This window comes from Cyprinodon tularosa, unplaced genomic scaffold (genome assembly GCF_016077235.1).
Source record: "Cyprinodon tularosa strain WSP-4 unplaced genomic scaffold, ASM1607723v1 ctg688, whole genome shotgun sequence".
NCBI lineage: Eukaryota > Metazoa > Chordata > Actinopteri > Cyprinodontiformes > Cyprinodontidae > Cyprinodon > Cyprinodon tularosa.
This window is the reverse complement of record NW_024039438.1, coordinates 503,617-528,750: the sequence shown is the minus strand read 5'-3', so window position 1 is coordinate 528,750 and position 25,134 is coordinate 503,617. Positions and strand designations below refer to the sequence as shown.

The following is a 25,134-nucleotide window of genomic DNA, read 5'->3' as shown; positions in this document are numbered from 1 at the left end:
GAGTGTCAAACTGGTTCCAGAAAGGGCCATGTGGCTGCAGGTTTTCTTTACAACCAAGCAATAGCACACCAGACTTCAGTCATCTCATCAAGTGAGTCCATTCTGAACATGATGACTTGATGAGATGACTGCAGTCTGGTGTGGTATTGATTGGTTGGAAAGAAAACCTGCAGCCACACGGCCCTTTCTGGAACCAGTTTGACACCTGTGTAATACAGACTCTGTGTTTGTTCTCCACATCATGGAGCAAACAATTTTTTTTAGAGAAAGTAAGCGGATGTAGTGAAGTGTTTGGATCAGTTTGGAAGTCCTCTAGGATCCCTCCCGCTTTATTCTCTGCTCACTCTGTCCCAGTAATCCCAGTGTGAACATGCAGCTGATTCTGATCCTATGCTGTTTCCTCCAGGCTGATGTTGGGCTTCATGTCTGGCTGTGCCCTCATCTCCATGTGGATTCAAAATGTTTCTGCGGCTGCCATGGTGATGCCCATCGTAGAGGCTGTCCTCCAGCAGATCCTCAAGGCAGAGGAGTTGGGATGTGCTGGCAATGTGAACCCTAATCTGCAGATGGACGGTAACTCAATCTACTTTAGTAAAACAGAGACTACCATGCTTTCATTGGTCTGTGGAGGAGATGGAGGACTGTTGGCCTAGAGGGTTAGAGCAGTGTACTTGTGCTCTGAGGTCCCACAGCCTCAAATCTGGGTTCCTGAGCAAGACCGTTAACCGCCGATTGCTCCCTGGACGCCGCCAATGGCAAGGGGAGGGGTTAATGCAGAGGTACTGGTTAACACTTGTAGGAGACGGCAGCCTCTCCAGTAGCTCTCTAGTTTCTACTTTTTATTGGCTCTTTTTTAAACTTTTCTCAGGTCTTTTGTACCTTTTAATTTATTCTACTGTTTTCCAACCTTGGGATTATTTTATCCTTTTATTGAACATGCTCGACGGAAGGAAAAAAATGTTTATTGAAAAGTCGAATTCCAACATGCTGTTTAAAATTCCCAATACAGCACTCACGCCTCAAAAAGGTATTTCACCCAAATGATGTACCCCATCTCACCTGTATTTATATCTTCCTAACCCTATCTTCCAGTAACACTGTGTAAATGTATGAGCACTACAAAGTGCTATCTGGACTGGAATTTGTGTGTGTGTGCGTGGCCCCAGTTGTGTACGTGCATGATAGCCTGATCTGCACGCAAGGATTAGTGTGGACCTCTGCATTGTGCTCTGATGCCTAAAAAGAAAAAAATGTTATTGCCAAGATTTCCTGGCTCATTCCCTGTGTACGAGTTCTTCTGCACGTATTTCCAAGTATGGAGAAGGCCTTTTTACTGAACTACAAATAAGCCTCAAATAACATTACTACTACATGAACAATAGGACATGCCGCTATACAACACAGCACCTCAGACAAGCAGAGGAGGAAATAGAGGGGCTGCAAAGCCGTTGCTCAAGGCTAGGCTAGTGGAGTATTGGAGGCCCTGCAAACCATCGATCCCCTCCATAATCATGGGGAATGTGAACTCGCTGCCTAACAAGATTGACAAGCTGACTGCACTGAACAACCAGCTGATTTATAGCGAAAGCAGCTTGCTGATCTTTACCGAGACATGGCTAAAGCATCTTGTACTGGAGTCTTGTGGGGTGTATCAGGGACAACAGGGGGGAGGAGGACAGGATTGTAATTGGGGAGCCCAACATCTCCGAGACCAAGGAGCTGGTCATAGACTTGGGAGGAAAGGAACAAAGACTAAGCCGGTACTACTGGAGGGGGCATAAGATAAGAATTTTCGTTGGTATTTATTAAATTGAAAAAGCTTAACAGAAACTCCTAGAACAATCAAAAGTGGGTCCATCCTCAATTCTATATTAAACATATCTGAAAGCTTTGAATATGCCAGACCAAAATTTATTTTGTACAATTAATTATGTAATTTTTGGGGTTAATTTTGTAAAAAACAAATACAAATGTAGTAGTATCGCTTCTTAAATATGGCATGTGTCACATTGTGGGGATGTGTTCGGGAAAATTATGTAACTACACTTTACAGTAATGAAGCCTATGAATGATTTTAAATTGAATAAGGTGGTGTCTAGAGTTGGCAGAGCACTTGTGAATATTCTCTAGTGCAGACTTCCAGAGTTCGTTACTTATATCCATTCCTATTTCCTGCTTCCAGCCTGTTCTAAGGCTCTGCATGGATGGCGAGGATCTGGATAGCAACACATTATAAATCTGGGAGATTAAATGCCCTTCCTCATCACCCAGTTTAAAGAGTTCATCAAATTCATTAGGTTTTATATTTTCTAAAGTGCGCATGTGTCAGGATTTGTCTGTGTATTGAGGACCCAAAAGCAGAGGCAGGCAGGCAGAGGTAGGGAGAGGTGAATTTTTAGTAGATTTAATGAAGAATACTGAAACAAAGTCCAAAACCAAAGGCAACAGGAATCCAAAAATACAAATGAAAACAAAGTCCAAAAACAAACAAAAAAACCAGGAGTCCAAAAATTCAAAGATAAAAAAAACCCCAAAACAAAACATGAAAACACAAGTCAAATGTTACCAAAAAAACCTAAGAGTCATCAGGGGTAGAACTGTAACCTGGAGGAAGGCTCAGAGAGACGAGTAGGAGGAAGACTGATGAGGTTAGACGAGGACCCAGCAAAGAGGGACTGAACAGCAAGAGTATTGATAGGAGACAGAAACAAAGAGAGGGCTAATGAGCAACCTGGGAGCAGGTGTGTACAGAGCAAGAGAGGAAAAGAGCTAGGGAAAAAGGAGAACAAAAGAGGGCAGCAGAGGGCAACAAACAGAAACAAGAACACTGAAAATAACCAGAAAAACACAACAAAATAAGAATTAAACCCTTTAAACTAGAAAACAAGGAGTAAAGCAAAACTGGATACTCAAAAAAAAAAAAAAAAAAAAAAAACAGAACCAAGACTGAAACAGTAACTAGGAATTAACCAGAAAACATAACAAAAATACAAATTAACCCATTTAAACTAGAAAACAAGAAGTAAAGTAAACTGGATACTCAAAAGAAAAACATAACAGAACCAGAACTCTAACAGCGTGTGTTTTTTTTTAAAAATGCACTTATCTGTAGGTATCTAAAATAATTGTGTTTGTTGAGACCAAATTTGGCTTGAAGTTGAGAGAAAGAGGCAAAATTACCACCCATCAACAGGTCACCAATAGTCCCGATGCCTAGATCTTTCCATTGTGTATAACCTGAATCTAAAGTTGAAGGGACAAATGAAGGATTCTTTGCAATTGGCAATAAGGTAGATATAGATTTATTACCAAACTGGGATTTTATTTGTTTCCAAATATGTATACTATTGTGAATGATGTGGATATTGTTGGATGCTAAGCTATCTAAGCGTGTTGGTGACAGAATAAGAGCACCAATGTCATGAGGGCTGCAAACCTCCTTTTGCATTGTAATCCTATCGGATTGTGTAAAATTATGATCTAGCCAAATTGTAATAATGCAAAGCGTAAAATAGTAATAGTAAAATGAAAAATTTGGAAGGGCCAGTCCGTCCCTCCAATTTTGCTTTGCAAAGGTGAGATTTGTTGGCTTCATACAGCGAATTAAAGTCCCTAGTAATCTCTATTCCATCATAGGTGAATTTATTTTTAGCAATTTTAAATGGCATACGTTCCAAAATCGTTGGGTCTTTGAGCTTAATTGGCATCAGTTCCCTCTTAGACCACCTGATTCTGTAACCTGAGAACCTGTCAAACTGAGAGATTGTATCCAGGAGTGTTGGTATAGTACACTGACAATTGGTTATGAACAGTAAAATATCATCCGCATATAAAGAAATTTCATTTATATTCCCTTTGGTAACGTATCCCTGTATAAGGGGGTTGGCACGAATTGATTGTGGGGTTCTAGGGCCAAAGCAAAAAGTAATGGTGTAAGCGAGCAGCCCTGTCTGGTACCCCTATGTAATTGAAATGCAGGAGATAGAGTCTTATTGGTAACAATCCTAGCACAAGGTTTATGATAAAGGATTTTTTTTTACCATTTTTCAAAGTGTTTGCCAAGATCATATCTTCTTAGGGTTGCAAAATAGGTAAGGCCATTCTATTAGAACAAATGTTTGGAGTCGCCCACAAAAAAAGATGACTCAGAATAAAATATTTCCATGAACATATGGAAACAAAAACCCCAGAAATCTGACAAAACTAGGAAAAGCGGATGAACAAAAACAATTGCACCTTTAACTTCATAATTTGTTCTACAAATTTAGTTTTTCTTCTATACTTTTTAAATTTTTGAACAAGGGCAAACACAAACACTTGAGGGCTACAGCACACATACAGTATTTATAGTATTTTACACAGAGCACCAGAGCAGAGTGGCAGCAGAGCAGCAGCAGATCAGTTTAATGCTACGTTCACACCTAAAGCAGCAGAGGCAGCAGAAGCAGTTTACATGAATTGTCAATGGTTGATGTGCATCAAGGTGCAGCAAAAGGTCCTGCAGCGTTTAGAGCAGCAGGAGCAGCGCCTCATGAGCTTCAGACCATCTGAGGCACTTCACCATCAGCAGCTGCTGGAGTTGGAAACATTGAACTAACAAACACTGAACAGTAACAAACAGCTAACATCTCTAATCATAGACAGATAGAGCTGGGCCTGTTTTTCAGTGTTTTGTTATTTTACTCTATTGCACATAATGCACATAACTATGGGCTAAAGTTTTATGGCTATGGAGTGACAGAACCCTATATTTTTTAACATATGTTAGGTTTATTCTTTATACATCATGTGCATTGTTACTTAATTAGCCAGATTAGACAGAGTGTGGCTGTCACTGTGTGTACGGAGGTCGTCGAATCAGGACAGCCTTCGTGTCTTTAAAAATACCGAGGATATGGGCACATCTTGGAGCCGGTCTGATAGAGGAGAGCTATCTGTAATCCTGAGGCATAGAGGCAAGCTGCATATAGGTCAGGGCATTGATGGCGTGTCAGTTTCTGATACGGAAAGCTAAACATCCACATGATGCAACACATAGACTCATGAGCTATAAGAAGCAGGAGATGACCTTGTTCGGGGCTCAATATTTACCGGACGCTTGCGGGCGTGATTTTTGAGCCCACAGCTGTGCAAGCTCCAAGCATTTTCTCTGTCCTGTAACGACCTGATCTGGAATAAGCTCTGTTACTTTTTTACTCCTGTTTTTATAGTCATTTTTATATGATTTTATCCAGTTTGAGTTAAGAGTAGTAAATAACTTGCTCCCAGGAAAAGAACCGGTGGGGAAGTCCCAAGGCGCAACTGCTTTTTAGGGGACATAACTTCCTCATTTAACACATAGAAAGTATTTATGGAGCACTGCCTCTGTTTTCCTACCCCCCCAGTTGGCCTCAGCAGAACGCCACTCATACTGTGCCTTAATCTAGTTTTGCTGCAGTTTTCCTTACTGCCCACTTTCTTCTGGTCAAAGCTTGCTTTACCCTTAGAGCATACATAAGTTTCCTGGTTCATAACAGAAGGATTTCACTCCCCTTCAAACTCTACCTACTGTGACAAATACATATCTAAGCTACAATCAGCATCAGGGGCGTCAGCTGACCCAATACTCTACAGGCCACAAAAAAGTAACGCTTGCATGCTCAGCGTGCAAGCTAAACAATTTTTGGGCAATTATTTATTTTAAAAAAGCATGGGCACGGATAATTATTGCAAGCACGCTAGCAAACATTTTAAAGCAATAGATAGTAGCTTCATCTGGTCTGTCAGCATCCAACATCAGCACCCCAGGCATAACCAGGCGCTGCAGATCCATAACGGTGCATGTGCCCCTGTGAAAAGAGTCTGCTGACGCCGATGATCAACAGCTTTTCTTTGTTTTTGCAGAAACTGAGATGGGCTCCCAACCAGTAAAGGAAACGGTGAGGTGTGTGCAGCTTAGAGTTCTCCTAAATCTTTAGTAGGTCATATTTTCCTGTGTTGCACATCATCAGTAAAATCTGACTGTACAATGTTCTATTTCTAAGTGATGAGAAGAAACCAGATGGTCCTACAGAAGACTTCACCAGTGTTGAGATGCAGCAGTTCCCATCTGATCAAGCTCAGGTATGCATCTTCAGTCACATCATTTCCAATGTAGTTGGAGACACCTTACCTCTAAAAAATCATCTTTTACCAACTTCTTGGAGACATTCATTTCTATTGTCATGGCTTTAAATCTTTGACCTCAGGAACTTTAATGAGAACCGCTCACTACTGTAACGTCTCTCTATAATCTCTATAATAAAGCTAGTCTTCCATTTTCTATTTTTCCATCAAGATTTCCATCAAGAGCAGACAGTAGAACATGAGGCTTTAAGATATTAGTTTTTTTTAGCATGTCCTCTTTAGCCAATCTAGATCTGGGAATAGATGTCCCAGAGTTAGCAGATAGCTAATAGCCCAACAGCTTTGCTTTCAGCAGCAGACCATTATGAACGCCGCCATAAGGCTCCGCTTGATACTTTTATATGAAACTCTATTGAAAATGATTGAGGGAGTAAAATCCTATAAAACTGAGAGAAAACTAGGGGGAGAGAGAGGAATATTGACAGGAAATATTGAATGAAAAGAGAAAGTAAAACTGCATAAATAGAGACAGAACATAAATAGTAACTTTTAGAAGTCTGCTTCCACACCTGGATGAGATGAGAGGGACATAGAAAAGCAGCTTCCAGAGCAGCAGGTATCCCTCAGATATCCATGTGTGGTGATTCCACCATATTAATCAGGGTGGGATAGATCTGTAGGTGCAGCTCAGTAGATACAGTAGTATTAGTGTGAATCCGTGAACACCTGGGATCAAAGAAAAAAATTACTTCACCCTCACTCCTTCACCCTCACTCCTCCACGATTTCCCTGTGCATGGAGAGAAAGATATTCTCTCATTTTCAGGTTTCCACTTTGCAGCAGGAGTCAGGACTTTTGTTATGCTATTCATCACTATGAATGTTTTGTGTAAACAGAAGTATAACTATCAGCAGGAAAACAGGAAGTCCTCCACTAATTGGCTTCAAAAAACAAACTGAATCCTTTTGGGTTCATCTGTGAAAACCTTCCAGTTGTCATGATGGGTCTAATGTGTTTGACCCACATGCAGAAGCACTCACAGAGACTGGAAAAAACTTAAACAGTTTATAGGAGAGATAACTGTACAAAGACTAGGAAAAAAACGGAAGCGGAAGCTCTAGGAGGCGATCAGAGTGGTAAGTTCAAGGACTGTGCAAATACTGGCTGATTGTCTGAATACAAGGTTTGACTTGGACTCACTGAGGTTGTTTGGGAGGGTTCCAAAGTTCCAGTTTGTAGAGGCTTGATCTGTAGAAGGAGGGCGGACAGGCAGACTATGGTGGTCCTGAGGAGCAGCTGAGCAGACTGATACAAAGTTCCTGAAGTGAATGACGATCGGAAGAGGAGATCGGTGTCCTATTCTCAGTGTCTCTTTCAAGACTAGAAGGGCCTGGCTTATCCAGTTGATCAGTAATATCTTGCCGGAGAATCAAAAGACAAAACTTGGTTAGCGCTGAGAGCTCAGAAGAAACAGGGACTCAAAGTTAGACTCTGCAAACTCTGAGGGGCTAGAGTACCCAATACTGGCAAACACTCTTGCGAGGAAGTGAAGACAGTCTGCTCCTTAAATACTCCTCAGGAAGTGATGACCCAATAGGCTGCAAGTAGAGCAAGGAGAACAATGGCACCATCTGGTGGTTGCACTGTGGAACTGCAAGAGAACAAACACAAACTGGAACCCTAATACCAGTTTGGCTTAATTCAAACAATTGTGTAAAGCAGAGTGGGCCATGGACTGATCCCTTTTACACAGAGGGTCATATTTTCTTCATAAAAAAATCCTTGTTTGAAACATCATCTTAGCTTTGATGTATTTAAAGGAGACATGTGGGTAAAAGAGGAAGAGATTTGTAAGGGGAAAGATAGGTTTGGACAGAAGTGTAGTTTTGGTACAGCTTCCATTGCTACCTGTCATGGTTTATTTCCCTCCATTTGTTCCCTTAAAGGTTGCAGTGTGTGTCTCTGCTAATGTCAGGAAGAGTGAACGGGACCGAATGATGTACAAGGCGATGAGCATGGGCGTCGCCTACGCAGCCAACATCGGTGGAATCAGCACGCTGCCAGGAACTTCTCCTAACCTCATCTTCTCTGAGTATCTCAACCAGTGGGTGACAGCTGTTTATATATGATATCATACGCATTCATCTTTTGTATATGAATGGAAATAAACTCCAGCGCATGTTTACATTCAAACTGTTGACCTCTCTTCACCTTCAGGGTTTACCCAGAATGCAACTGTATCAACTTTGGGAATTGGCTCCTGATGTGCTTTCCTATCAGTGTAATCATGATCTTTCTTACATGGATATGGCTGTACTGGTTGTTCCTGGGCTCAGAGTGAGTGTCAAAGAATGCATTTATTAAATCATTATCGCAAGAAATCCTCAGATTTACTCCCAGATTTATACAGTTCAGGTCAACAAAGGTCACATGGTGCAAAGCACAGAAAAGGAGAGTTACTGCAGCTTTTGGCTTATGTGGTGCACAGAGCGCTTTGCTTCCCCACAGTTTAGATGGTGACAGGAAAATAAACCATCACACTTCAAAACATAGTTAGCCATTCTTGTCCTGCAGCACTTCCCAAACTTCACAAGACTCAATATCGACATCATCAAGCCCAACTGATCCCAGCCTGTCGTTGGCCAAGCTGACTAGTGGAAGGGGTGGCATACATGGCAGACTGAATGCACACAGCAGGAACTATGAATAACTCCTGAGTCACTACATGAGTCTTTCTCTGAAATACATGCAGTCTCAGCAGTTGACATATTGAACACAGGTCCTCTAGTTTCCCTCAGACCAGAGTTCAGAAGAATTATTTCCAAAGCAGGTGAGTTTGGTTTGACCGGAGCCAAATCATGCCAAACTCAATCTCAGAAAGGCAGTAGGAAGTAGTGATATGGCTCAAATTATCACAGACTATAGTCTGTAGTCGACAATTCTTAGCTGAACATCACATGATATCCACTCATGACATCATGGCATTTATTTACCAGCAATATGTCTTATTAAAAATTAACGAAATGTGAAATAGTTTTTCCCTCATTTTACAACAAGAAGAGAAAAGTTAGCTGAAGTTGTCAGACTCTATAAAGCTAAAGATTACTGTGGTTTTCTGAGCAGACTTAAATCATTGTATCTATATTTAACTCTTATCATTTTCAGGTTTACACAGCTGAACATAGGAAAGCATCCAACCCATTCCTCCCAGTAAAAACCTCCTCACTGTCTCTACAGCTTTAGCTTCCTGTGGCAGTGCAAAGGGGGTCAATCAGAAAGAGAGAAGGCTGCACGAGGTGTCATAGAAGAGGAGTACAGGTCACTGGGACCCGTTAGGTGATTACTCTTTTATTCATAGATCCATTCTTTATGCCTTTTAAATCCACCGTGTCTCATAACAATACTTGCAGTTAGTGAAGTGTAACTCTGATATATTTCTGCCATTTTGTCCTTCTAGCCCTCAGGAGATTTTCACTGGCATCATTTTCGTGGTGATGGTGCTGTTGTGGTTAACCAGATCTCCAGGCTTCATGCCAGGCTGGGCTTCTCTCTTCCCTGAGTAATTCACACTTAAACAAACTTTTGTCACAAAAGTTCACTGACACCACAACTTATCAAGCTTCACGGTTACCTTAATGCTGAAGTTTTTCTCTTGTTTCTGGAACCCAGTTTAGTTAAGTTCAGTTTAGATCAATGCCACCTCAGTCGATCGAGCCACTGGGTCTTATGCAAGAACCGTTCTTACAAACAAGTTTCTTCTTAAATCGTTCATATGAGTGAATTAGGATAGTCTCCATTTTCCTCCTGTCTCTAATCGTCTCTTAGGTAGAAACTAATTCTCCTCCAGAATGATGTCGAAGTCTAATTACATCAGTCAGCTGTTAGTTTCTCTTTAGAAGCAATCATCCATTTTTTCAGATTGTATCATTATATATTCTGCAGCTCTACAATTTTAATGCCATTTCATTGGCTGATAATAGCTGGCAGGAATCATCCGTTAACATCTGGATGTTTGGCTCTGAATTCATATGTTAACATCTGGATATTTGGCTCTGAATTCATCTATTAACATCTGGATGTTTGGCTCTGAATTCATCTATTAACATCTGGATGTTTGGCTCTGAATTCATCTGTTAACATCTAGATGTTTGGCTCTGAATTCATCTGCTAACGTCTGGATGTTTGGCTCTGAATTCATCCGTTAACATCTGGATCTTTGGCTGTAAATTAATCCGTTAACGTCTGGATGTTTGACTCTAAATTAATCCGTTAACGTCTGGATGTTTGACTCTAAATTAATCCGTTAACGTCTGGATGTTTGACTCTAAATTAATCCGTTAACATCTGGATCTTTGGCTGTAAATTAATCCGTTAACGTCTGGATGTTTGACTCTAAATTAATCCGTTAACGTCTGGATGTTTGACTCTAAATTAATCGGTTAACATCTGGATCTTTGGCTGTAAATTAATCCGTTAACATCTGGATCTTTGGCTGTAAATTAATCCGTTAACATCTGGATCTTTGGCTGTAAATTAATCCGTTAACGTCTGGATGTTTGACTCTAAATTAATCCGTTAACGTCTGGATGTTTGACTCTAAATTAATCCGTTAACGTCTGGATGTTTGACTCTAAATTAATCCGTTAACATCTGGATCTTTGGCTGTAAATTAATCCGTTAACGTCTGGATGTTTGACTCTAAATTAATCCGTTAACGTCTGGATGTTTGACTCTAAATTAATCGGTTAACATCTGGATCTTTGGCTGTAAATTAATCCGTTAACATCTGGATCTTTGGCTGTAAATTAATCCGTTAACATCTGGATGTTTGGCTCTGAATTCATCCGTTAACATCTGGATGTTTGGCTCTGAATTCATCCGTTAACATCTGTGAGAGATGGAGAGCAGATGATATTGTTTTAATTTTTTTATTTTACAGTGCAACCACAGCATTTACTGCTCTCCCAATCTATTCCCCGCTGCTCGACCTTTCACTGCTCTTCTGATTATGCTGCATAGCAGTCATTCAGCATGACCTTTATCTGTGAAGCTTTAAAGTTTTTCTCCCTCTTGGTAAATGGCCCTTTACTAGGGGTGTAAATCACACCCATCATGGCGATTCGATTCAGTATCCATTTCCTAACCCAACGATTCGAGTATTTTCGATACTCAAGAATACACCACGATACGATACGATTCGATTAATTGGTTCATTTTTTTTTTTTTTGGCTGTAAATTAATCCGTTAACATCTGGATCTTTGGCTGTATATTAATCTGTTAACATCTGGATGTTTGGCTCTAAATTAATCCGTTAACGTCTGGATGTTTGACTCTAAATTAATCCGTTAACATCTGGATCTTTGGCTGTAAATTAATCCGTTAACATCTCGATCTTTGGCTGTAAATTAATCCGTTAACGTCTGGATGTTCAGCTCGGAATCATCCGTTAACATCTAGATGTTTGGCTCTGAATTAATCTATTAACACCTAATGTTTGGCTCGGAATCATCCGTTAACATCTGGATCTTTGGCTGTAAATTAATCCGTTAACGTCTGGATGTTTAACTCTAAATTAATCCGTTAACATCTGGATCTTTGGCTGTAAATTAATCCGTTAACATCTGGATCTTTGGCTGTACATTAATCCGTTAACGTCTGGATGTTTGACTCTAAATTAATCCGTCAACATCTGGATCTTTGGCTGTAAATTAATCCCTTAACATCTGGATCTTTGGCTGTAAATTAATCCGTTAACGTCTGGATGTTTGACTCTAAATTAATCCGTTAACATCTGGATCTTTGGCTGTAAATTAATCCGTTAACATCTGGATCTTTGGCTGTAAATTAATCCGTTAACATCTGGATGTTTCACTCTGAATTCATCCGTTAACGTCTGGATGTTTGGCTCTAAATTAATCCGTTGACATCTGGATGTTTCACTCTGAATTCATACATTAACACCTGATGTTTGGCTCGGAATCGTCCGTTAACATCTGGATGTTTGGCTGTAAATTAATCCCTTAACATCTGGATCTTTGGCTGTAAATTAATCCGTTAACGTCTGGATGTTTGACTCTAAATTAATCCGTTAACATCTGGATCTTTGGCTGTAAATTAATCCGTTAACATCTGGATCTTTGGCTGTAAATTAATCCGTTAACATCTGGATGTTTCACTCTGAATTCATCCGTTAACGTCTGGATGTTTGGCTCTAAATTAATCCGTTGACATCTGGATGTTTCACTCTGAATTCATACATTAACACCTGATGTTTGGCTCGGAATCGTCCGTTAACATCTGGATGTTTGGCTCTGAATTCATCCGTTAACATCTGTGAGAGATGGAGAGCAGAAGATATTGTTTTAATTTTTTTATTTTACAGTGCAACCACAGCATTTACTGCTCTCCCAATCTATTTTCCCGCTGCTCGACCTTTCACTGCTCTTCTGATTATGCTGCATAGCAGTCATTCAGCATGACCTTTATCTGTGAAGCTTTAATGTTTTTCTCCCTCTTGGTAAATGGTCCTTTACTAGGGGTGTAAATCACACCCATCATGGCGATTCGATTCAGTATCCATTTCCTAACCCAACGATTCAAGTATTTTCGATACTCAAGAATACACCACGATACGATACGATTCGATTAATTGGTTCATTTTTTTTTTTTACCTTACAGGCTAGATAGTGTTTCAAATTTGAAATAAATCAATTAAAGCTGTAACTAGACCCACGGTGTATAGCGCAGACCACACTTCAATATTTGGCATAATCAAAAATGTCTGTGTCAAGCTCACTGCGACACACTACTGTGGCAAGTGTAACCAGGAAGCGAGGAAGGAGGGTTTAGTGCCACCGCAGCACGGGAGGGAGAATTACGTCCAGGATCAATTAAATGAAAATAGACCGGAGGAAAAAGAAAAAAACATGAGTCGCTACTCTTGCGGACATGTTGATGCATCGGATCAGTTTATCGATGGATCAATATAAAATGATTATTTAGACCCTTACCCTGTACTTATAAAGCCATTTTTTAAGCCAGAGGACTTGACCAAAGTGCTTTACAATACGTTCAGAAATTCACCCACACACTGATGGTGGTGAGTTATATACTAGCCACAGCTGCCCTGGAGCTAACTGACAGAAGCAAAGTTCAATGTCACTCCCACCTGAGTGAACACCTGTGTGTTCATTCAGGTGGGAATTCAAAGCCTTATATGGAATTATCAGGGTGGTAATTATGCAGATTTACATTTATCCTGAACCCACCTCACATACACTCTGGTGGACTGCATCGGATTTAAAAGGAAATTTTATGATCATTTGCTGAAGTTAGGAGCATTTGTTGAATCTGAGGTTTCACATTTTCAAAAGCCCCCAATAGGAGAAAAATTAAGAGAAATATACGCCAAGAATATGAAAATGTTCCATGAGGGCCATTGTTCCACGGAACAGAGATAGAAAATAGTGTCAGAACGATTATTCGTCAAGTTCCACTTAAGTCACAAACTGCTTGGAACTGAAAACATTTTCCCATAATACCTGGATCATCTTAAAACAAACATTAAAAATGCTGTATTTATTTCTAACCCCGTTCATTTATTTTTTCTTCATTCCGACAGTCACACCGGCTACATCACAGAGGCTACTGTGGCCCTGGTGCTGGGTCTCTTATTTTTCATCGTTCCCACCCATGGACCCGACAAGAAATATGGTAACAGCACTTAATGTTGACATAAACTTGATTTGTTTTTATATTTAATGATCTTCTTTAAATATTATAAAAAGAAAAAGATTTACTTTTGCACTCTGCAGCACTGCTCAGCGACACAGAAGAGAGAGAAAGTGAAGCAGATTCTTTAAAATTTATAACTGCACTATCTGACAATGATCTACTAAAATTGAACCTTCTTATGGGGGAGGAGAACTCTGTTAAGGTAATCAGATTAGATTAGATTAGATTAGGTGAGCTTTATTGATCTCACAGCGAAGAAATTCACTGGTCACATATTGGCATAGTAATTAAAGAAGGTTCAAACAAGGAGGAAAACGGTGCATTAAGAATAAACAATATATATACAGTATATCAAGATAAATAAGGATTAAGGTGCAAGTGTACATGTATCACACACAATGAAAAACAAAATGAAAATAAGAAATAAAAAAATAAAAAATACAAGGGAGTAGCACAGAGATTTGAGGTGTCATATGTACAATCCGTATGGCTTATATACTGGTGGATTTACTTTATTTTACGTTACAGTGTAGTAGGTAAGGAGCAACGGTGAGGTAGTGGTATGACTATTCTATTCACATATATTGCACAGTCAGCATATAGCACAGAATGTTGCACAGTCAATAGATAAAAAAAATTATTACAGCTGCACAGTGGTTTTTACAGGAGTTATTGTGGTTATAGTGCATTACTATAGAGTCTGGTGGCAGCAGGAATGAATGACCTGCGGTAGCGCTCCTTCTTACAGACAGGGTGTTTAAGTCTTTCAATAAAGGAGCTGCTCAGCTCCTCTACCGTCTGGTGCAGGGGGTGAGAGGTGTTGTCCATGATGGATGTGAGTTTGGACAGAATCCTCCTCTTAGCCACCTCCTCCCCCAGAGGGCAGCCCAGGACAGAAGTGGCCTTTCTCACCAGCTTATTCAGTCTCTTTCTGTCCCACTCTGTGCTGCCAGGGGCCCAGCAGACGACAGCGTAGAGGAGGGCTGAGGCCACCACAGAGTCAGAGAAGGTTTTAAGGATGGATGTTCATGGGGGGTGGGGTGGTGGTGTTCTCCTGAAGTCGATCACCATCTCCTTTGTCTTACTGGTGTTCAGAGACAGATGGTATCTCTCACACCAGTCCACAAAGTCCATGATGACCGACCAGTATTCCAGCTCGTTCCCCTCAGACACACAGCCCACAATGGCCGAGTCATCGGAGAACTTCGGGAGGTGGCAGCTGTCTGTGTTGTAGGTGAAGTCCGAGGTGTAGAGAGTGAAAAGAAATGGAGACAGGATGGTGCCCTGCCGCACGTACTGAGGATGGTCAGTGAGGTAGTTGGTGGTCCAGACAGCTAGATGCTTGTCCACCCCAGCGTCCTCCAGCTTCCCCCTCAGCAGCACCTGACTGATGGTGTTGAAAGCGCTGGAGAAGTCAAAGAACATGACTCTCACAGCGCTCCCAGTGGTCTCCAGGTGGGTGAGCGCCTGCTGCAGCAGGTAGATGATGGCGTCGTCTACTCTGCTGTTGGGCCGGTAGGCGAACTGCAGTGGGTCCAGGGTGGGGCTCACCACAGTGCAAAGGTGGGCAAGGATGAGGCGCTCCATGGTCTTCATCAGGTGAGAGGTCAGGGTGACTGGTCTGAAGTGGGCCGGGTCCCTGCTGTGTGGCGTTTTGGTAACCAGAACCACACAGGAGGTCTTCCACAGAGTGGGGAACACCCCCAGGCCGAGACTCAGGTTGTACATGTAGCTGAGGACCTGACAGAGCTCATCTGCACAGGTCCTGAAGGTTATTAGAAAGTGATCAGAGATGACAGGGTTGTAAGGAAATACTGTTATTTCTTCACATTCTATGCCATATGACAGCACAAGATCCACTATATGAAGATGAAAATGTGTGGGACTATTCACATTTTGAACAAAGCCAATAGTGTCTAAGATAGCATTAAAGGCTGCTCTTAAGCTATCGCCTTCAATGTCAGTATGGATGTTAAAATCTCCCACTATGATGACCCTGTCAGTGTTTAATACCAAATCAGAAAGGAACTCTGAAAACTCATCTAAAAATTCAGAGAAAGGACCTGGTGGACGATACAAAGTTACAAAAAGAAGAGGTTTTCTGGCTTTGCAATTTGGATGAGGGAAACTAAGGGTTAAATGTTCAAAAGAGTTGTAGGTATTAACTGCCTTGGGAGTAATCAGTAAGTCAGACTGGGAGATTGTTGCTACTCCTCCTCCTCGCCCAGAACTTCTGGGGATGTGAAAATTTAAATAGCTTGAAGGAGTTGCCTCATTTATGCTCACATAATCCTCTTGCTGCAGCCAGGTTTCTGTGAGGCAAAACAAGTCAATGTGATTATCACAAATCAAGTCATTAACTAGTAGACTTTTAGAGGAAAGAGATCTTATGTTAAACAGACCACATTTAATCTTTTTTACTTTTTCCCCAATTGGAGTTATTTTGATTTTAATTAGATTATCATGATTTACTCCTTTGGGAATATTTGCTAATTTATTAGATTTTGGTCGTGGGCAAGACACTGTCTGGACGGAGTAAAGAGTGGGTAACAATAGAGAAGCTGCAGAGATGTGTGTTAAACTACAACTCTGCTTCCTGGTCTGCACCCTGGGGGGGTCAGGGTTTTGGAGGACTAATAAATGGGGCAAGATTCCTAGAAAGAAGAGCTGCACCATCCAAAGTGGGATGGATGCCGTCTCTCCTAATCAGAACAGTCCAGGTGAAAGTGTCTGCGATGTGCACCCCCACGAATTTGGTGCTGCTGACCACCTCTACAGCTGAGCTGTTGATGAGCAGTGGATCGTGGTTAGGACGGTTCTTCCTGAAGTCCACCATGATCTCCTTCATCTTCTCCACCTTCATGATCAGGCTGTTATCTCTACACCACCAGCTGCTCCACCTCCTCTCTGTAGTCCAGGTCGTCTCTGATGAGGCCCACCACCGTGGTGTCGTCTGCAAACTTCACCATGTGATTGGTGGTGAACCTGGGGATGCAGTCATGTGTTATTAGAGTGAACAGCAGGGGGCTCAGGACGCAGCCCTGAGGGGAGCCTGTGCTTAGACTGATGACATCAGAGGTGTTCTGTCCAACCCGGACTGACTGAGGTCTGTTGGTGAGGAAGTCTATCAGCCAATAGCAGAGGGGTGTATTGAATACCAGCTGTTCCAGTTTGCCCATCAGATGCTGTGGGATGAGGGTGTTGAAAGCTGAACTGAAGTCCAGGAACAGCATCCGCACCTGGGTGTTCTTCTCCTCCAGGTGTTCCAGGCTCAGGTGGAGAGCAGCAGAGATGGCGTCCTCAGTGGAGCGGTTCCGACGGTTCAAGTTGGCACACGCTGTCCTCTGAGCCTCTCTGTCACCAGAAGCAGAGTTCCGTGCTTTTAGTGGTTTCTGAACCTCCCCATTCATCCAGGGTGGTTGGTTGGCCCGGTGGTGATGTTCTTTGTGATTCTAACCTCAATGCATTTGTTAATGCATCTATATTGATCTTATTGTCAGAAGTCACTATTGCTTTGAACATGTTCCAGTCAGACCATTCAGAACAGTCCTGAAGTTTTTCTATGGCCCCCTCATTCCATACTCTGACCTGCTTTATTGTTGGTTTAGCCCTGATGAGCTGGCCTGATGGCTTATAGTATTGTCCGGTATCGATAAATGAAGCAATGACTCAGTCAGGATGATGGTGCAGCAGTTACTAAGCTCCTTATTTGAAGAGAGTTCCAGTCAGAGCTTATCCATCTGTTATCTAGTGAGCAGACGAGCAGGATTGATTAGATCGGGGCTCCGTGGTAATTCATTCTTAGCTTTTCCGTTAGCCTGCATCTGCAGCCCCTCTTTCGTCACCTACCACACTGCATCCTCCGGCCTTCTCTTCAGCATTACCTGCTCCATGAGCCTGCTTTATTTTCATCCATATGTAGCACTCCGCAGCTTTTTAAAAGGTCAAGAGTAGCTCTATTTAAAACATTTCATGAGTGTAGCTCTAGCAGGCGTTGGCAGTCATAGATATGGGATCGATGCCTGGTTTAAAGCGTTGAAGTGTTGAAGCATTGTGCCTACAGGTGCTTCCATGATCAGAAAATCTGAGGATTGACAATGATTATTAATCTTTCTCCTAGCAGCCTACAATAGACATTCAATGTAGATTCTCCTAGAAACATAGCTTTTCCACCATCTACATGTTAACTGTACAGAGAAACACTGTTTTCATCAAAAATAGATTAATAAAACAATCATTGAGCCTAAATTAAGTAATCATCAACAAAGCATGTCCATATTTAATATTAAGTAATAGCTAATTTTTGCTATGGAAATATGTATGAAAAAAATTGTTTTTTGCAAATTGTATAAAACTAAACCTCGTTTTTTTCTCTGTAAACGCAGAGGCCATGATCACCTGGGAGGAATTTCGCTCCTCGATGCCATGGATGGTTGTCCTGCTGGTTGGTGGAGGATTTGCACTCGCTGAAGGAACAAAGGTTGTCTTTACATTTCTAAATGAAACTTATACCTCATACATTCATCACTATGTGTAGCAGCACGAAAAAAATTGTGACATTAAGGAAATTCAGTTTATTTAGCGCAATTTCACAATTTCACCATTCAACCAGATCATCCAGTCAGATTGATTCAAAGTTTTCAATTTAAGGAAAACCAGCTGATTGCATCGACTCATTGACTCTTCAGCAATCCCTCATACTAAGCATGCTTGTAGCGACAGTGGAGAGGAAAAACTCCCTTTGAAGAGGAAGAAACCTCCAGCAGAACCAGGCTCAGTGTGAGCGGGCATCTGCTGAGGCCAACTATGAATTAATGCCCTACTTTATACATAAGTTTCTCACAAAAGTTGAAAAAATAGCAGATCTAGTTCAACACATCATATTGGTTAATATGGCAGACAGAATAGCTAACAAAATGTCCAATAAAGGAATGGGTTTAGACATCCAAGGTTTCCATCCCAAAGCAAACACTTTCTGATCTACTATTATTTGCTATTATTATGCATTAAACACAGATCAATAAAATCTGCATTACTCCAAAAAAAGCAAAGAACACAAACATTCTTCTTTTTACTTTGGCAAATTTGGCTTTATTTCTGAGAATGTACCCCTCGGTTCCTGCTGTCAGGGGTCAAAGTAGATTTAAATTCACAGGGTTTGATATAAAAAAAATACAGAGAGAATCTACCTAAATGCCTTATAACGCCATGGCAACCCAGACCTAAACTGAATGGATATGCCACTAAAATGTTTAAATATTTAAAGGAAACAGAGAAACTGTTTTAATTAAAATACAAGAAAACATTTAAAAGAAAACATGATACTGCTTGGGAGATCACAGCACAATGATGCAGTTTAAACATCTGACAGAAAACCCGCTAACATTTGTATTTAGTCTTGTCTTGTCCACGAAAACTCATACCTATGAGTAGTCATGTTTTAGTCATCAAAGATCCATGTTTAGCTTGTCAGTTTTCATTATTGTCATGAAAATATTGAGGGTCGAATTTTGTTGTTGTCATCTAAAACGTCAATGAATCAATTTTCCTTCGATTGAAAACTTGGAAGCAATCTGACTGGATGATCTGGTTGAATTGTCTCTGGAAAGTGACCTGAGATCACATGATGTGAATTGGATCTATAGAAATAAACTGAATCGAATTGAAAGGAAAACTCATAAAATGGCCGCCCCTACACCACGTTACCACAATAAGTCATCCAAGGGCTCACAATGCTATCAGCTCACCTTTAGCACATAAAGTAATTTAATGCTCCATGTAAACCCAGAGGGTGGTCTCCTCATGCCTGATTTCTTTTTAAAAGGTTGTCTGTGTGCAGGAAATTGCTGGTTTGATCAGTGAGTTAAGAATGACAGGAAGACTTGGAGAGATTAGCCTGTCTTTAGAGTTTTATGAACAATCTGTACTGATGAAAGCTACTGTGTGTTTCTGCAGGTGTCTGGCTTGTCCGTGTGGGTGGCTCAGCTGATGACGCCTCTGGGGGATCTGCCAGTCTTGGCCACCATCACAGTGGCCTGCATCATTGTAACCACGCTAACAGAGGTGGCCAGCAATGCTGCGACCACCACCATTTTCCTCCCCATTCTCTCTCCCCTGGTAGGTTATTGATGTAGGAACATGTGTTGGTTAGGATTTAGTATACTAGGTATGATATTAGCTCTTGATAGTCATATTTTATTTCTATAGCAGGTGGTTTTATACACCTTTGACAAAAAATATTATGTAGAAGAAAAGAAAGATGCTAACATTGAAGCAAATTCAAACAATCCAACATGGACGGAAGTTGGATTAAAACCCTCAGTCATGATTTCACATTAAAATGCTACAGTTTAAATGAAAATAAGTTTCACTCTTAATACCGTTACTATCCGTCTCAGGCTTTAAAACAACCAGTAATTTCAAGAGTTTAAAAATAGTAATTTTATTACTGTATACAGTTTAACCGGTTCTAAAATTTATTAAGGATTATTGTCCTGTTAGAACACCTTACAGGTTTTTGCCAAGTGAATTAGAAAAATTTGATGACAGTTATTGTTCAATGCCCCCCCATCGTGGAAAGCTCCAGTAGAAAAACAGCAATCCCTGCTTTGTAGGATGATACTATCACTTCTTGGATTATTCTGCTGTGTTTGGGGTTTAAAAGACTCACTTTATTCCTTTAAAGTCTAGTCAAGCTTTGACAAGTAATTGAATATTTGGTTTCATCAGACTATTAACTTTTCTCCAGATGAAATAAAAGTTTTGCCTTAAACTGCAGATTTCAGATCTGTTACCGATCACTCCCAGAGAGTTTTGCCTGGTCAGCACTCCCCATCCATGTTCCCATGGCAGTTTCAGATTCATAGCCGTCTTGAGTTTTGTTGGTTTCTGAGTTTTTCCTAATAATTCCAGCCTAATGTTACTTACATGTGAGGAACAAAGGCAGGTAATTGAAACTTGTACACAAATAGAAGTTAAAGCTACTGCTTAAACTTATCCCCCCACCCAAAAAAAATGATTCCAAAAGTATACCCAAACTTATACCCAAAGTTTAGATCTGGTCGCTTTTGACAAGAATTTGTCAGTGGTTCCTCCGTGCTCAAACTTTCAGTACCTGACAGTATTTACAATCTAATCTCTCCTCAGAATGTAAAGATGGTTTGAAATAAAGAAAAGCAAATTAAATCTGATCTTAGTGATTTAATTTAAATAGAATAAGCATCAATACAATTACTACACTGGCGCCACCTTGGCTGTGAAGCACAATGCCTTTTATAAAAAGTGTTTTTTTTTTTCCAAAAGTAAAACCCATGACAAAATCGTGGTATTCCAGTCGCCCGAACACGTAACTGATGCCAGATTAGGACATGAGAGGTTGGGGCTACACTACATACCCACATACCCTTTTGACCTAAAGCTAGCAGACTCTACCCATGAAAACAAACTTGGTCTTAACATATTGCAATGTACTGACAGACCCTAAAAACACAAAGATATGGTAACTCTTTCACTGATTATTACCCTGAACATGCTAACATTACAAAAGCAAGTGGGTCCCACATTTAGATACTTGGAAGACAGCATCAGGCCAGAAATGCCCCCTCTACATGCAACTAAAATTTGTTTACTGGCTATAAGCTTCATGTGTTTTCCCAATGAAAAAATCGGGGGGTTGGAACCTTATTAGCTTCTTTAGACCTTGCTTATGAAGCAATCAAGCCACCAGCTAGTCATACAAAGGAATTTGTTTATAAGGACTCTTTAGTCATATTCTGGATTACTGTTATGGAAAGTTGATGCGTCTTCAAAGATCAGGGCATCTTAGCATCTCAGGTCTGTAGCAGAAAGTGTCCTCTTCTCTCAGATGAAAGCCTGATGTTTGGATTTCCTGTAAACTTAAAGAGAAAGGTTTTAGCCAGTCTGTTTTGTCTGGTTTTGATACTACCAACAGGCCCACTACCAACATGGCCTTTCATTAATTCGTTCTTTCTAACATAGCTGGCCTGAGAAAACCATGAAGCAGCTGCTTTGTCCCCAAGAAGAGTAGGGGGAGGATCACACATCCCTGTGGGAGTGTCTTTTGATTGTCTTGTAAGAGGGAGATTTGCAGCATTTTGAGGCAATAGTACAGTAGAGCAAAACTTCATCTTCCTGTATCATCAATTTAATTCAGTTCAGTTTATTTATATAGGGCTAATTCACATCTCAAGGTACTTTAAAGACAACTAATCCGTTCATGCAGTCAGATTGTTAACATGTTTTGTCTATATTCTGTCATGGTTTTATCTAAGGCTCTGACCCACATGCAGTGAAGCCTAACAGAGAGACACAGAGTAAAAGTTTAAAAGAGTTTTATTGAAAGGTATTTAAAGTTCGGTGCAGAGTTCCTCAGAACTCTGCTCGGCCGGGAAACTGAAAGACGAGGGGAAGACAGACTGTTAGGTTCAGGCTCAGTGGGGAATTGGAGTTGTTTATCTTGAAGGAGAGGATTGGTTGCCACTCAAGTTTCCAGAGAAGATGAGACACGTAGACTCCAGTCTGTGTGTTGGTCTTCCAGAGTTTGTTTGATTCAGTGGAGGGCGGAACAGGGTTTACCCAGAATTCGGATGGAATGACGCAGCAGCTGGTTGCAACTCAGTTTTCCTGTGGTACTTGAACGGGTCATGGTGAAGAGGACTTCCTTACTCAGAGAGTGATCTCAGCGTGCTCAAAGGTGGCTGGAATCCGTCGCTCAGTGTAAGACTCAGTTGAAGCCACTTGGGAGAAGGCGGTCCGAAAAGGTCCAGTTTGCAGGAAGGCTTCCTGCTGAAAGGCAAAGAACAAACAAAGTTGAGACTCAGGTAGAAACAAGCGCTCAGTAAAACTCAATATGATCTCAGCTTGGTTAGAGGACAAAAACTCAAAGTGCAAAAACTCAGATTAGACTCAGCATAAACAAGGCTTGGCTAGAGTACCCCAAACTGGCAAACACTCTGGCATTGAAGTAGTGGCAACCAGCAGCTTAAGAGCAGTCCGGTGATGAGGCAACAGCTTGCAGGTGTGTGAGGAGGCGAACCAGAGCCAGGCGCCTCCTGGTGGTGGAAGGGAGAAACACAAAAGACAAGACAAACAGAGGAACACAAAAACTGGGATCCTGACATATTCAAGGTTGAGCAGCCTGGACATGGGCCCAAAATATTCTAAATTAATATTATGGCTTGCAGCATTACAAGGTCAATATGATAAACCTATTCCCGAATGTTTGCATTTGCTCTTTTTCAGGCTGAGGCTATCCATGTGAACCCGTTATATGTGCTCATCCCTACCACACTCTGCATATCCTTTTCCTTCCTGCTGCCAGTGTCGAATCCACCCAATGCTCTTGTTTTCTCCTATGGACACATCACCATAATGGACATGGTAAATCCTGAAGAAAGAAATATGGAAAGAGCCCCTGGCATTCTATGCACCAAATAGCATTAAGATTATATGAAATGTATTTATACTTTACTGTGGTTTCTGTTGCAGGTAAAGGCGGGTATTGGTGTCAATGTGATTGGAGTTCTAACGGTCATGATGGGCATAGCGACATGGGGGATTCCCCTCTTTTCTCTTGACACATACCCAGACTGGGCACCAGTTCATCCAGCCTTCAACACCACGATACCTTAATTAAAGGTCCAGCACATTTTTACTGTGCAAGTGAAGCTGCTCTAAATGATAAGAAGGGAAGTCGTAAATGGTCCTTTATGATTCCATCATACAGAGCTAGTGAATATGTATTTTATAGATTTCCTCTGTGTTTGCTTTTTGTCACAGTTTGATATTTTAGAAATAAATTCTAAGGGCTGAAAGCAGAACTTTAAAGGTCAGACAGCAACTAAATCTAAAAATGACATAATAGCAAATCGTCCTCAAGCATCTTGCTGAGTGACAAACTAAGTTTATTTTTTTAAGCAATTAAGCATAAAAATAAAAGTATAAAACAAGCTTTTGAATCATCTCCGTCTGGTGTATTTCTTTGTCTATAACAGGTTTTCTTTTTCTTACTCTATTCTGAGTCACGCTGAAGAGCTCTGCTTTGTAGAGAAACTACACGTACTTTAGAGTGACATGTTTGATATCTTTCTCGAGGGAAGGGCTTGAGGTACCCTAAAAGCAGATTCTGGAAAACCATTTCATTTCCTGTTAAAGAAAAAGCTACTAAAATGTGCCATTATGGATGATAAGTTGTTGTGTTACACTTCTGAAATAGACACATGACATTTTGCACCAAAACTGGCTTTGTAAATACTTTTAACTTCAGTGGTCCATTTTAAAGCTCAAACCAATGTGGATCTATGCTCTAGTCTTAAGAAAGCCTACGTCCAGTTTGGCAATCAAACAGGAAGTAAACTAGAAGTAATGTTTTGATTTCTTTTTGTAAATCTATCACCCCAATTTTTATTCAGCTAGCTTTTCTGAGACATTTATTTGACAGATGATTTGCTACCTATGTTTTTTTTTCAAGTAAAAACTAAAAAATAATAGAAATACAAATAAAACAATAAAGCTCTTTTTGGCTAAGAGCAAAACTCTGCTATAACATTCAAGGCCAAACTGGTCTAACAAAGAACACCCTATGTGGAATTTACTACTAAATACCAACCAGCTGCCTTTATTCCAATAAACCCTAATTTAGTATATAGTAGGAATGAACAATTCATTGCTATTGCAGTATAAAAATGAACAATTAACAAAATGCATTTTTTAACTGCAGAGGCAGTCAATTCTGGTCATATTATATTTAATAAGAATCAAATTCATCCCTTCAGATTAGGTAGCAATAAAATGCTTCAGGTGCGTCTACCATAGAGAGAGAAAAGAGAAGTAACCAAATTTCAGTCTGAAAAACTCACGCACAGATAAAAAACAGTTAGAAGACATTTATTGATATGATTACTTGGTCTTTGGCGCTCAGACATCAGCATGAAACATAGCACTTAATTTTGATAGATATCCCCTTGAACCCTACGGACCCACCGGCGGGTCCAGCTGCTACATGACCTCGTAGTTTTACCAAACCCCCAGTATTGATGTAAAAAACATATTTGGCACAGTTTGGTGACATTTATGGATAAATGTGCCAAAATGGCCTCTCCGCCTAAGAAATTTCTCACTAATACCATTCTAAAATAAATATGATTCATCTGATTGAGTCCAAATTTGGTTTATTTTTACACAACATTTAGATTTTAAAGTCTGTACTACTTTTTTGTGCTATAAATAATATTTTGGTAGTGTTTTGCAATGTTTATTTCAAAGAAAATTTTGGC

The 25,134-nt window shown here is 40.6% G+C and overlaps 1 protein-coding gene across 1 annotated transcript; it reads left to right on the top strand.

The window, feature by feature from the left end:
* The first annotated feature begins 405 nt into the window (after nt 1-405).
* Nucleotides 406-23,822, top strand: LOC119771738 (solute carrier family 13 member 1-like). Its single transcript, XM_038267860.1, has 12 exons — nt 406-573; nt 5,884-5,923; nt 6,024-6,102; nt 8,052-8,209; nt 8,323-8,442; nt 9,343-9,441; nt 9,563-9,664; nt 13,728-13,819; nt 18,226-18,320; nt 19,796-19,957; nt 23,102-23,239; nt 23,348-23,822. Exons 1-12 carry the CDS (start codon nt 411-413, stop codon nt 23,489-23,491), a joined length of 1,392 nt encoding a protein of 463 aa, XP_038123788.1. The 5' UTR covers nt 406-410; the 3' UTR covers nt 23,492-23,822.
* Nucleotides 23,823-25,134: the final 1,312 nt, after the last annotated feature.